At 37.0% G+C, this 13,488-nt stretch overlaps 1 protein-coding gene across 4 annotated transcripts in view; it reads right to left on the bottom strand.

Moving 5' to 3' along the window:
* The window catches only part of LOC137655817 (sphingomyelin phosphodiesterase 4), a 105,787-nt gene that overhangs the window by 53,359 nt on the left and 38,940 nt on the right, over positions 1-13,488 (bottom strand). For all 4 annotated transcript variants that reach the window (XM_068389987.1, XM_068389989.1, XM_068389986.1 and 1 more), the window contains exons 3-6: positions 11,709-11,811; positions 10,039-10,255; positions 8,108-8,294; positions 757-867 (exon numbers count right to left, since the gene is read on the bottom strand). In XM_068389987.1, the coding sequence (XP_068246088.1) occupies positions 757-867; positions 8,108-8,294; positions 10,039-10,255; positions 11,709-11,811 (618 nt within the window). The remainder of the gene's footprint in view (positions 1-756; positions 868-8,107; positions 8,295-10,038; positions 10,256-11,708; positions 11,812-13,488) is intronic.

Below are 13,488 nucleotides of genomic sequence, written 5' to 3'. Positions count from 1 at the left end.
CCAGTTGGAGTGAGAATAGGGGAACCCCATCAAGGGAGGGACTAAATGAAAATATATTGAGAGGACAGTATATAATGTCAACTGTAATTTCGACCAAATTCTAGATGAAAATTAATCAGTTAGTTTAAGATTTTCCTTCTAATAGTAACGAGAGGATTCGATATATCTCAGAATCTAACCCGTGCCATTATCATATACTACTGTATACATGCTAATATTTCAATAGCAATGCCATAAATGAAAAATTCTCCAAAAATCTAATATGAAGAGTTTCTACAAAAGATCAACATCATGAAAATATCAAACAAACATATAAACAAATATTTTCAGGCTGCCCATAGTCATCACTCCATCAGGAACTGAAACTTAAATTGTGTTAAAAAAAATCTTAAGGTCAACTTTTTAAATCACTCCAAGCTGGTAAAACAAAACATGGGGGTATTTTTGCTAACAATCTTTAAAAAACAAGTAGTTGCACACTCAAATCTAAATAAAATAAAATCGGAACATAAAACACTGAGGGAATGAGCAAATATAACAATATAAATATGCTACTTACTGCTTCTATATAAATTCCACAACAAACAACATGCTTAATACATTTCACATGTAAATAGATTTAGGAACCTTCATTAATAATAAAAGTGTATATCCAAACACTTTATAAATTACATTATGCAAAACTGACTTCAGTAACATTTCATCATAAATCCAACATGCGCGGTACAATAAAGGAACCAACTGGCCATTACTAACCTGGCCGGCTGCATGCGGGGGCGCGGCAGACGACGACGGAGATCTCCCGGGAGACCTTGTGACTGGTAAGCACTGATTGACCCACATTTCTATGAAGACTTGAATCACAGCCTGAAACCATTGCAGAAATTTATATGGAGGGGTATGAATAATGATGACACCGAGATCATAAAAGGCATTAACGGAGTGGAGAGCTGTAAATAGTAGATTGTTACTTGCAAAGTTTAAATCAAAGCAGTACAATATGAGTGTTATAGTTTGGTATGCACCAACAAATGATTTACTGTACCTAAAGAATGGAAAGATGATTATTATGAAGAACTGCAGCGTAATAAATATGAAAATTGTGATTTGTGACCTCAATGCTAAAGTTGGAAGGAAAAAAATCAAGGTATAGAGAAAGTGATGGGTGTTGAGTGTCTTGGCAAAGATGCACAAAAAAAAGAGCATAATTTATAAGTTTTAGTTCAATAATCTTGTTCTTAGAGGTACTCTTCTAGCACAAGAACATCCACAAATATACATGGACTTCACCATGTGGTAATTACAAAAATCAGATAGATCACATAGCCCTTAATAAAGAGAGGAGGAGGACTTTGAGAAATGTAAGATGCTACAAAAGTGCAGATATAGGTAGTGATCACCAGCTCCTCATTGCCACACTGAAATTAAAACTTAAATCACCCAACAGAAATGTAGATAGAATACCTAGGTTTGATACAACTGTTTCTAGAAAATGAGCACAGAGAAACCTTTGTAATTGAATGTAGGAATCAATTTGCAATCTTAAAAGACTTCAAGAAATGCAGAGAAAACAATTAACAAAGAATAGTGTGATATTAAGAACACACATCAGTCAGTTGGTAGTGATGTTTTCGGACATGCAGTTACAAGGAGAAAGCCATGGATATCAAATGATACTTGGGATGCTATAAAAAGGAGACAAAGAAATTGTTTGTTGAAAGTTTTTGAGGAAGTAATGAAAATTACAAGGTAGAACATGTTAAGTATACCAGTATTGATAGCGAGGTCAAAAGAAAAGCCAGAAATAACTGGATATTATTTAGATAGGAAAGCAGATGAGGCTGACAAAGCTATGAATTCAGGTAGTGACTATGGTAAGAATTGCACATAGAATTATCAATGAAATCTCTACGGGACCAAGGAAGAAGCAGCATATATTGTACCCCTCAAAAAAAGAAAAAGAGGTAGATCTGTTATAACAACAGAAGATGAAGAAAGGCAACATTGGATGGAACACTATAGTGAGGTCATGAATAGCAGATATGAAGGGAATAATGGTATCGATATACAGTGATACCTCTGGATACGAAAGTTTCTGCTTACGAAAAATTCAGGATGCGAAAAGTGATTCTAAGATTTTTATGCCCCAGGATACGGATAAAATTTCAGGATACAAAAACCTTACGAGATCCCAACTCTTCGCCGAGAGTAATTTTAAAAAGCGCGCGCAGCCCGACTTTGAACTTGGGTAGACTCACTTACAGCCTCCCGCTCACCCATTGGTTATCTCCCTACTCAGACGCTAGCTGACGCCATAAGATCCTGCTTTCCTATTGGTCGGCAACTATTCCAGCTTGCCTACGCACGGGCGTTCATCTCTCTCTCTCTCTCTCTCTCTTTTCGTTCCGACCGCGGTATCGTAAACAGACATTGTGTGCTTTCGCTTGTTTGACTTAGTGTAAATATACAGTACATTTGTACGCCAAGTGTTATCGTTAATAAACATTCGTTACTGTGCACTGTACTGTAATAGTGTTTACTATACCTAGACTGTATATAAATGGCAGACATCAAGGAAATTCTTGCATGTTTCCATAAAATGGCAGACTACTTCGAAAAGGAACATCCAGAAAAAGTTTATACCAACCGTGCGCTTGAACACTGCAATGACGTTTGCCTAACGCATTTTAGAAATGTGTTGAAAAGTAGGCAGAAACAAGCTTCAATGGATAGTTTCTTATTAAAGAGGCCAGCGGTATTAGTAGGCCAAGACGAAGGTGAAGTAAAGAAAAGAAACAGAAAAAAGAAAGTGATGAAGAAGTAGAAGGTGAAAGTAAAGAAAAGAAACAGAAAAAAGAAAGTGATGAAGAAGTAGAAGGTGAAAGTAAAGAAAAGAAACAGAAAAAAGAAAGTGATGAAGAAGTAGAAGAGATTTAGAAAATAAGAAAAACGTAAAGTTATAAAAAAGCAAAAAAAAAAAATCCAATTTTAAGTTTTATCTTACCGTTAAGTGTTAAAGTAATTTTTTCTTTCATTTTATAGTTTTCCATACGTAATGTTAAGTGTTAATTATTTCTGCCATTTTTTTATTTCGTAAAGTTTAAGTGTTAATGTGTTAAGTGTGTAAATTACTGTACGTAGTCTGTCACTTGTTACGTTTTCTGGCTTATGCTATCCTCCTCTGCCGCGACTTCGCTATCGGACATCGTCTCAATCAAAAGGTAAGTTTCAACTTTTTTGTTACACTAATTAACTGTAACCTTTTTTTCAGAGTGTACAGGTATCAATCATTAATTTAGGTGTACGTACAGGTAACAATACACCTTCACTGATCTAAATGCTTTACGTACATACAGTACCGTAACTTTTATACAGTAGTAAAGAAAACGGACCGTTTTCTTTGGGCTTGGGGGGGATAACTTGGCTATAACTACATTATTGAATAATCTCATAGTGGTTTCTGGAATGGATTAGGCTGTTTTTAACGGTCGTGTTAATTATTGAATGATAGAAATGGCTGCATTGCATGTTTAATACTACAGTTTAGCGTGTTTATGAAAGAAAAGGTGACTTTTTATAAGGCTTGGAACGGATTAGGCTATTTACATGTAAAACACGACTCAGGATACGAAAATATCAGGATACAAAACCGCATCCTGAACGGATTAATTTCGTATCCTGAGGCATCACTGTACTTTGAAGCTGAGGGAGACCTTGATGTACCCATGAAAGAATTTAGTGTGTTTGAAGTCGAAGCTATCAATAAAAACTCAAAAGATATTAAGTCCCAGGATATGATGTAATAACTGCTGAGATGATATTGTCTGAAAATGAAGTGACTCCCAGAATACTTACAAGATTATTTTGTAGAATGTGACGTAAAGATGGAAGATGGAAATGGAAGGTTGTTAAAAGGAGAGGAGGCAAGGAAAAGGTGGGCGGAATATTTTGAAAGTTTGCTGAATGTTGAGGATGATAGGGAGGCAGATATAATTGCTGTTCCAGGTGTTGAGGTGCCAGTGATGGGAGATGAGAATGAGAGAGAGATTACAATAGAGGAAGTGAGGAGAGCACTAGATGAAACGAGAGTAGGAAAAGCATCTGGTATGGATGGTGTGAAAGCTGAGATGTTGAAGGAAGGGGGTGTGACTGTACTTGAATGGTTGGTGAGATTGTTTAATGTGTGTTTTGTGTTGTCCATAGTACCAGTAGATTGGGTCTGTGCATGTATTGTACCACTATATAAGGGTAAGGGAGATGTGCATGAGTGTTGTAATTCAAGGGGTATTAGTTTGTTGAGTGTAGTTGGAAAAGTGTATGGTAGAGTACTGATTAATAGGATTAAGGATAAAACAGAGAATGCAATCTTGGAAGTACAGGGTGGTTTTAGAAGAGGTAGGGGTTGTATGAATCAGATTTTTACAGTTAGGCAGATATGCGAGAAATATTTAGCAAAAGGTAAGGAGGTGTATGTTGCGTTTATGGATCTGGAGAAAGCATATGATAGAGTTGATAGGGAAGCAATGTGAAATGTGATGAGGTTATATGGAGTTGGTGGAAGGTTGTTGCAAGCAGTGAAAAGTTTCTACAAAGGTAGTAAAGCATGTGTTAGAATAGGAAATGAAGTGAGCGATTGGTTTCCGGTGAGAGTGGGGCTGAGACAGGGATGTGTGATGTCGCCATGGTTGTTTAACTTGTATGTTGATGGAGTGGTGAGAGAGGTGAATGCTCGAGTGCTTAGACGAGGATTAAAACTGGTAGGCGAGAATGATCATGAATGGGAGGTAAATCAGTTGTTGTTTGCAGATGATACTGTACTGGTAGCAGACACAGAAGAGAAGCTTAACCGACTAGTGACAGAATTTGGAAGGGTGTGTGAGAGAAGGAAGTTAAGAGTTAATGTGGGTAAGAGTAAGGTTATGAGATGTACGAAAAAGGAAGGTGGTGCAAGGTTGAATGTCATGTTGAATGGAGAGTTACTTAAGGAGGTGGATCAGTTTAAGTACTTGGGGTCTGTTGTTGCAGCAAATGGTGGAGTGGAAGCAGATGTACGTCAGAGAGTGAATGAAGGTTGCAAAGTGTTGGGGGCAGTTAAGGGAGTAGTAAAAAATAGAGGGTTGGGCATGAATGTAAAGAGAGTTCTATATGAGAAAGTGATTGTACCAACTGTGATGTATGGATCGGAGTTGTGGGCAATGAAAGTGATGGAGAGACAGAAATTGAATGTGTTTGAGATGAAGTGTCTGAGGAGTATGGCTGGTGTATCTCGAGTAGATAGGGTTAGGAACGAAGTGGTGAGGGTGAGAACGGGTGTAAGAAATGAGTTAGCGGCTAGAGTGGATATGAATGTGTTGAGGTGGTTTGGCCATGTTGAGAGAATGGAAAATGGCTGTCTGCTAAAGAAGGTGATGAATGCAAGAGTTGATGGGAGAAGTACAAGAGGAAGGCCAAGGTTTGGGTGGATGGATGGTGTGAAGAAAGCTCTGGGTGATAGGAGGATAGATGTGAGAGAGGCAAGAGAGCGTGCTAGAAATAGGAATGAATGGCGAGCGATTGTGACGCAGTTCCGGTAGGCCCTGCTGCTTCCTCCGGTGCCTTAGATGACCGCGGAGGTAGCAGCAGTAGGGGATTTAGCATTATGAAGCTTCATCTGTGGTGGAAATGTGGGAGGTTGGGCTGTGGCACCCTAGCAGTACCAGCTGAACTCGGCTGAGTCCCTGGTTAGGCTGGAGGAACGTAGAAAGTAGAGGTCCCCTTTTTTGTTTTGTTTCTTGTTGATGTCGGCTACCCCCCAAAATTGGGGGAAGTGCCTTTGGTATATGTATGTATGTGACGTAAAGAGGCTAAACCTGAAGAATGGGAGCTAGGAATGTTGATGAAAAGGCAAAAAAAGGAGATCTGACTAATTGCAGTAATTACAGTCATCACACTTACATCAGTTGTCATGAAAATATATAGTATGTTTATTCTTAAGAGATTTGAGAGAAAGATTGATGAAAAGCCGAGACGAAAAAGCAGGATTAAGAAAAGGTAGATGTATGGACCCAATTTTCATTTGAAGACGTACAGCAATGTGTAGAATATAGTGGATGGCATTAGTGGACTATGAAAAAGCCTTTGATAGTGTGCACTGGCCAGTTTTGTAGAGAGTCCTGGGTTATTATGGAGTTCCTCTTAAATATATAAATTTGATTAAGTCTGTTCACGAGCATATCAAGTGCAAAGTTAATATTAGTGGAGTCTCATTCAATGAATATCCAGTGAATAGTGGAGTAATCCAAGGGAATGTGTTGTCACCTATGTTGCTTATCCTCCTCATGGATTATGTAATGCATAGGACAGTTGGGGATGGTGTAAAATGATTGGATATAGGAAATTAGCTGACCTAGAGTATGTTGGTGACACTGTCCTAATTGGTAGAACTCCACAGGCTTTGCAATGCTTGCTTACCAGAATGCATGAAATATCACATGAGGATAGGCTCAAGATAAATAGAAGAGATGATGAGAACAAAATATGTAATGAAAGAGGAAATATCTTTAGTAGGAGAAAGGATTAATGACGTAGAATCATTTAAATATTTAGGAACTATGATTTCTAATATAGCATCTTTAGAATTGGAGTTTAATGAAAGATTGAAAAAAATAAATCAGACAATGGCTAGGTTAAGTAGAATTTGGAAATCAAATCCCCTGGAATTACATATGAAAACCAGGGTATGCATCAGTTTAGTGAGATCAGTGATACTGTATGGACACGAGTTGTGGTATGACAATGAAACAAAATCCAATAGATTTTCTAGATTTGAGAACAAAGCCCTCAGAAGAATATAGGGAGTTGAATGGCAGGAAAGGATTAAAACTGACACTATAAGAGAGATTACTACTCAAATGTTTGCTAATTTTAGCTGGAAAAAACCTGTGAAGTTGCACTTCATATAATGGTAATAAAATATACAAGCATCATTTTGGCATTTATAGTCTGCCTTTAACATTAAAAGACGGTTATAATTCCATGAATATATGTTGCCCTCAAGGTAAAATAAATACTACAGTGCTTTCCGCCAATATAAAGTTACCGCTCTGTGCACTCAGTTGACTCACTGCCCCATAGCAGACTTCTAAATGGATGTGAATTGGTCAAGGAAATTTACTATAGGTGAAAGCTTTACTATAGCAATATATCAAAACAGTGCAATTTAAGAAATATTGCATCACATTTAATACTTTTCTCCACTCCCATGTTGGAACGGTCAACTCGCTAACCTAACATGAGATCTTAAAGCAAGTGAGTACTGTATTTCATTCACTAACTTCCCACACATCATCTTAAAGTATAGAGACGTTTTCTTTTTACTTTTCAATCAGCTGATTTTGCTACCATGCTACCATTTGAAGACTAGCCTACATGAAAAGTTTGTGGTAAAGAATTTCAATGGTTAATATAATTGTATTTAATTTTTTATCTTGCATTATTTAACTATATTAGGCATTCTACATATATTTCTTGGCTAGCTTAGCAAGATCAGTTGAGCTAGAAAGGGCAAAAAAAAAGGAACTTCTAGCAACTGGTTATTAAAATACAAGAAAAATTCATGAAAAAAATAATAGGAATTCTTCTTACTGTACATGCAGAGGCTTGCTTACCAGTGGTAGCAGGTTCTGTCGAGTGCAAACAATGGAGGGAAGGGAATGTGGAGGTTCATGAGTTTAATATGTATGCAAACGATTTTGGACTTGTGAAGTTTTCGGTATGCGAACACATCTCGTTGATATCTTTGAGATTTACTGCACTCCTTAGCAAAAAAGAATTTTGGGGAAGGGTCATAGAGCGAGGAAGTGACATAACGGAAACACATTAAAGGATTCATGAGTTTAATATGTATGCAAATGATTTTGGACTTGTGAAGTTTTCGGTATGCGAACGCATCTCGTTGATATCTTTGAGATTTACTGCACTCCTTAGCAAAAAATAATTTTGGGGAAGGGTCATAGAGCGAGGAAGTGACTTAACACATTAAAGGAAAGCTCTAAAAGTGAAGAGACAATGCTGACACCAATGAAATTTACTAAGAAAATTCTGAGGTTTAATAAGTCCTAAATCTCACCTGACTGGTCCATATATTTAGTTGCGGATGTTGGTTGTGTGCACCCTGTAAAGGAGTTGATGAAAGGGGACCACTTCGCTCCGTAGTTTGATAACCCGGGTTGACAGTATTGCTGCGGGGTGGGCGCCATCCAATTGGAGACCCAAAGGAGGTTAAGTATAAATTGTTACTGCCAACACCACCTCCCCTGAAAGATTAGACAGCATTCAAACCTTATTCATTTACCATATACTCTTGTGTATACAGTAATGTGAATTTAAAGCCTAATTTTTCCCTTACTCTCTGAGGTCGTATTATATATTAAAGGTTTAAAGATCGATTATGAATGGCAGAGACATGGGAAAGTGAAATTGCCCTAGTTAGCAGGACAGTGCACTAAAGACTGAAATGTCCTAGAGACTGACCATACAGTATCTATACAATCAGCACTCAAGCCCTGCTCCACCCAAGCTAGGATCATGGAGGGCCAGGCAATAGCTGCTGAGGACTCAGCAAATAGATCTATAGAGTCCCCCAAAACTAAGCACAAAAGTAACATATCAAAACTACTGAGTAAAAGTGCTGGGTTATATAACCCATGTAAACATTGAATAATCATTCACATCTAAAATTTGATAAACTACTAGATAATATAAAAACACAATTACAAGAATAAAAATAAAATAAGTAATAATGAAAATATATACTGAAGACTATGCAATTTAATACCAACCCACAAGATGCAACAATTTATTGGAAGTTTCCCGCTAATGTTACAGAATGCTGCTAAGTTCGGTATAATGAAAGTAACATTTCTTTTGCCATCTATTGAACTAAATTTCAATTTGATTTTCTAATTGATAGTCTGAAGAAGCTATAATGACATTTATAATTCTGAATAATCTTTCAAAATTTTGTCTGTACAAAAGATAAACGGACAATTGGAAATGTACAAAAGATAAACGGACAATTAGAAATGTTGAAAACATGTCGTCACTAAAACAACAGAAATCAATGTAGTAAAAGTTGCTTAGATGAGAACAAAATGCAAATAAGAGACTAAACTATCTTAGTAGATGAATTTCTTTTGAGTTCATCACAAGTCAGCTCAGATAATGTTAATGCATGTACACTGTCTTGATGCAATGTTGTCACATTCAATACTTTATAGCATAATATTAACATAAGATGAAAATAGCAATAGGGTAAGACACAAAATAAAATAAAACATAAAACTATTCAAAGTAGGCTTAAAAATATATTATCAAAGGCTAATCACAGCTGTTATAAAAAATTTATACATTACACATAGCAGAACTAGAGGTGTCAAACATTTATGTTACTACTTATTAGTTATCACTTCATTTTTACATTTAAAGTTATTTCTCTCTCAATTGTGTTCATAGTTTGATATTTTCTTTTATTATCTGTTAAGCTTTGACTGCCTATCTAAATTATTCCAGTCATAAATACCATTTAATTAGTCTGACAATATTCAATTTACACTTATTTACCTACATTCATGCAGTGATTCATGTAAACACTTTCATCGTAGTGACGTAGGTCTTTCTTATGTTACTCTGCCAGACCAAGCTTATAAAAATCTTTTCTTTTTATAGCCAATTGTTGATATTTCTAAAACATTTGCCATTGTTCCAAAAGTAATGTGAGTGCATTGATGATAAAGTATATCATCTTTATTATGAATTTGTTTATACTGCATCGTAAAATTACAAGTGTTGAGGAGAGTTGCATGCCATACAAGGCTTCTAATGTTTAAAATAGCTCTGCTTTGATGTCACTTATCTAGTTACTTTAAATACACCGCTACATCTTATTCTTTCCCTTTTTACATTTCTAAATCTTTTGCCTATAATACTTGAAACACTCTGTAAATAAATTCAACATTGTACAATTGAAAACAAAAAGGAAGACTTGACTATCCATCCTACCTTGGAGACATAGGAGACAGCACACCCCGGGGGGATACAGGAGGACTCGGCGGGCCAGGGGGAACAGATCCATCGCAGGGCAAGAACGTCCTCAGATAGTCTTCGAGCAGGCTAGGATAAAGGGCATCGCCAGATGTTGACCAAGAGAGGGACCACCTCTGATTACTTCCGTTTACCAAGAAGTGAGCGAAGTGGAAAATGTAGAATTCAAAAGCATCTGAACATATTAGTTAAAGATATAACCAAGAAGTTTGAAGTATACATGAAGCAAATATATATACCTCAGCAGACATATTAAAGCGTATGTTTCTTACATACATTGCACTTTATACAATGGTTCCATGGTATTCTTAACCCTTTTACCCCCAAAAAGGACGTACTGGTACGTTTCACAAAACTCATCCCTTTACCCCCATGGACGTACTGGTACGTCCTTGCAAAAAACTGCTATTTACAATTTTTTTTGCATATTTTTGAAAATTTTTTGAGAAAGTTCAGGCATTTTCCAAGAGAATGAGACCAACCTGACCTCTCTATGACGAAAATTAAGGCTGTTAGAGCAATTTAAAAAATATATATTGCAAAATGTGCTTAAAAAAAGATGCCTGGGGGTTAAGAGTTGGAAAGTTCCAAATAGCCTGGGGGTGAAAGGGTTAAGCAAGTTGCCAACAAACTGCACACCATAAATCACACATACAATAGTCAACAGATGGGATAAGATGAAAACATGATCAAATACACAACTTTCTTTATAACATGAATTACCAAGTTTCATTTTGTCACTTCAATGTCTTGAGTAACTGGACTAGCCAGAGCCAGCTTCTATTTATACAGCTGTATTAAAAATGATGTTTGAATAAAACATCAGTGTTGCATTGTTTAACCTTTCCCTAGTTAAGAGAAATAGAAATAAATTAGATATAGCAAATTCCTATTACTTATTCCGTAGCATCCCCTTTCTCCTATGCTTCATCTTTTGTTAAAATCTTGGTTTTCTTCTTCTTTTTCAAGTCACTTCTTTTGAATATTCCCTGAGGAGCCTTCTTTTCTACATTTCTTGGTAACTTTATCCATTAAATTTCATTGCTTACTCATTTATACTTCTAAATCTTATTTGAATAATTACACAATGGTCCAAAATGTATCAGTTCACTTAATATAATAAATCCAACTCTTAAGCGAATTAGTTTGCAGCCATTTTTTTATATTGGACAGGCTGACATAAAGTCTCTTTTTTTAGCTAATTTATGAAAGATCTATTTTAATGTTGTTACTGTTGTTTTAAAGTTTTATTTCAATTGTTCATTACTTCTCATGTAGTTTATTTATTTCCTTCTATCACTGGGCTCTTTTTCCCTGTTGGAACACTAAGGCTTATAGCATCATGCTTTTCCAACTAAGGAGTTGCAGCTTAGCTAATAATAATAATAATAATAATAATAATAATAATAATAATAATAATAACAACATTATACATAAAGAAGAATGAAGTCTGATACGAAAGCAATATTGCTTTTTGGAATTGGATGAGGTTATTAGAGCATACCACAATTTGAGAAATGGTCCTAACATAATTTGAATCCCAAGTGCTAATTTCTCATGTGAATGATTAAAGATCTGACCATCAATATACTGAAGTAATAGGCTATTTTCACTGCATAAAAGGATACTTAATAAAATGTTTGCTGGTGTTTTCCCAGGGCCTGGATTCTGAATTTTGTTGACATAGAAATTACCAGGCACGCCCTCCTCAATTTCTGCTCGAGACTTTGCCTGGGGAAAAATATAATATACTGTAAATACACAACTGGTTAAGAATTTGCTTAGTAAAAAATAAAAACACATGAGACAATAAACATTAAAAAACTTTAAATGTTTCATAGATACAGCACATACTATACACAAGTACTTATCAAGCTTGTCTTTCTAGGTCAAGCAAAGTTCTGGAACTAAATTAAAAATAGGTTATCAGAAAATGTAACATACTAAAGAAGCTTCCTATATTGCCCTCACTTGCTTTTACCTATGATGTGCAAAAAAAAAAAAAGATATTTCTATAAATCTGTGAGGGATTAAAAAAAAATCAAACAGCTTTTCATCTACACAATAAATAAAATTTTTGACATATTTTGTCAGTTTATGCAAAGAAAAACCATTAGAAAAATATCTAGTAACTATTTCATTTGTAAGGAACACATGAAATGGGGCTTCAACTACACAGTCCATTACAATTTTCATTACGAAAAAAGCTGCGCTGAACTCAAAGAACAAAAGGTGGCCGAATGTAGGCCATAACCCCGAAGAGTTATAGACTAAAGACTACTCGATGGGAAAGGCGGCGACCGGCAGTTGGCAGGCATCACCATCTGCGGTAATGACCACGAAGGGAAATTGCTCACGAGACTCAATCTTGTACTTTGAGGGTATGACAGCAAGAAGCAGGAACTGCAAGCAGCAACGTAACTCCATCATCGTCAAGATCCGAAAAGCTTTGCTCCGAAGAGATAGAGCAAAGCATGGAGGAATCCAATTCCTGATGGTGGAAAACCCTGGGAGGGAGACCATTCAGGCAAAGGCCATCTCTCCTTTGGGCGAGAAGGGCGGCCAACACTTGTGACAACTGTAAGGAGCTCTTCCTGCAAGCGGAAAGGCTGCTACTAGCGGTTATTGAAGGGTAACAATCCCCACGGAAGGATGACTTGCCCAACACCTGGATGCGGACCTAGGGGCAGCGCACTAAGCTTCCTGTCCTCAAGCTAAGTAAGCTTTTGAAGGTCGGCATCGAGAGCTGCCTGTGATAGGTTGCCAAAGCTAGTTTCTGGATTCACCCAGAAGGGATCCCCGACTGGAAACCCCAAGAAAAAACAGTTTGCCATTGCTCTCGTTCCTACGCCAAAACTGCAGGAACGAAGGCTCACCCAGAAGGGATCCCCCTAATGGAAACCCCAAGAGGATCCAGTCTACCACTGCTCTCGTTCCTACGCCGAAGCTGCAGGAACGAAGGTGAGGAGATGCAGAGAGTGCCACAGCTAACTGTAGCACCCTCAGAAACAATTTCCTAACAAAAAGTCCCTAAAGGTCCAATGAAGGCAGGAGTTGCCGCAAACAGCAAGAGACTCCCCCGGTTGTGGTCGCCATTGCTTCGCTAAAGGAATTGATGGAAATCGCACCTAAGGGAAGTCTGGATGTGCCCTCTCAAAAGAAAAACCCTTTCAGTTTCTTTTAATCGTTAGATGGATGGTTAAAAGGTTTTGACGGCAGAGCAAGAGTACATCTTTACCGAGCCAAAATAAAAAGTGACAGTTTGTAAGTGTGGGTGTGAGCAGGGTTGATGGTTTACCCTCCTCCCCTTCCACTAACTAGCAGAGGGTAGTTACACCTCATAAAAAGCTTAACGATTAGTTTCAGCTATCACCGAAATATATCTCCACTGTAAAAAGCGTAAGGGTT

The sequence above is a fragment of the Palaemon carinicauda genome, chromosome 16, assembly GCF_036898095.1.
Source record: "Palaemon carinicauda isolate YSFRI2023 chromosome 16, ASM3689809v2, whole genome shotgun sequence".
Lineage (NCBI taxonomy): Eukaryota > Metazoa > Arthropoda > Malacostraca > Decapoda > Palaemonidae > Palaemon > Palaemon carinicauda.
The sequence above is the reverse complement of the archived record's forward strand: the minus strand, read 5'-3'. Positions and strand labels throughout refer to the sequence as shown.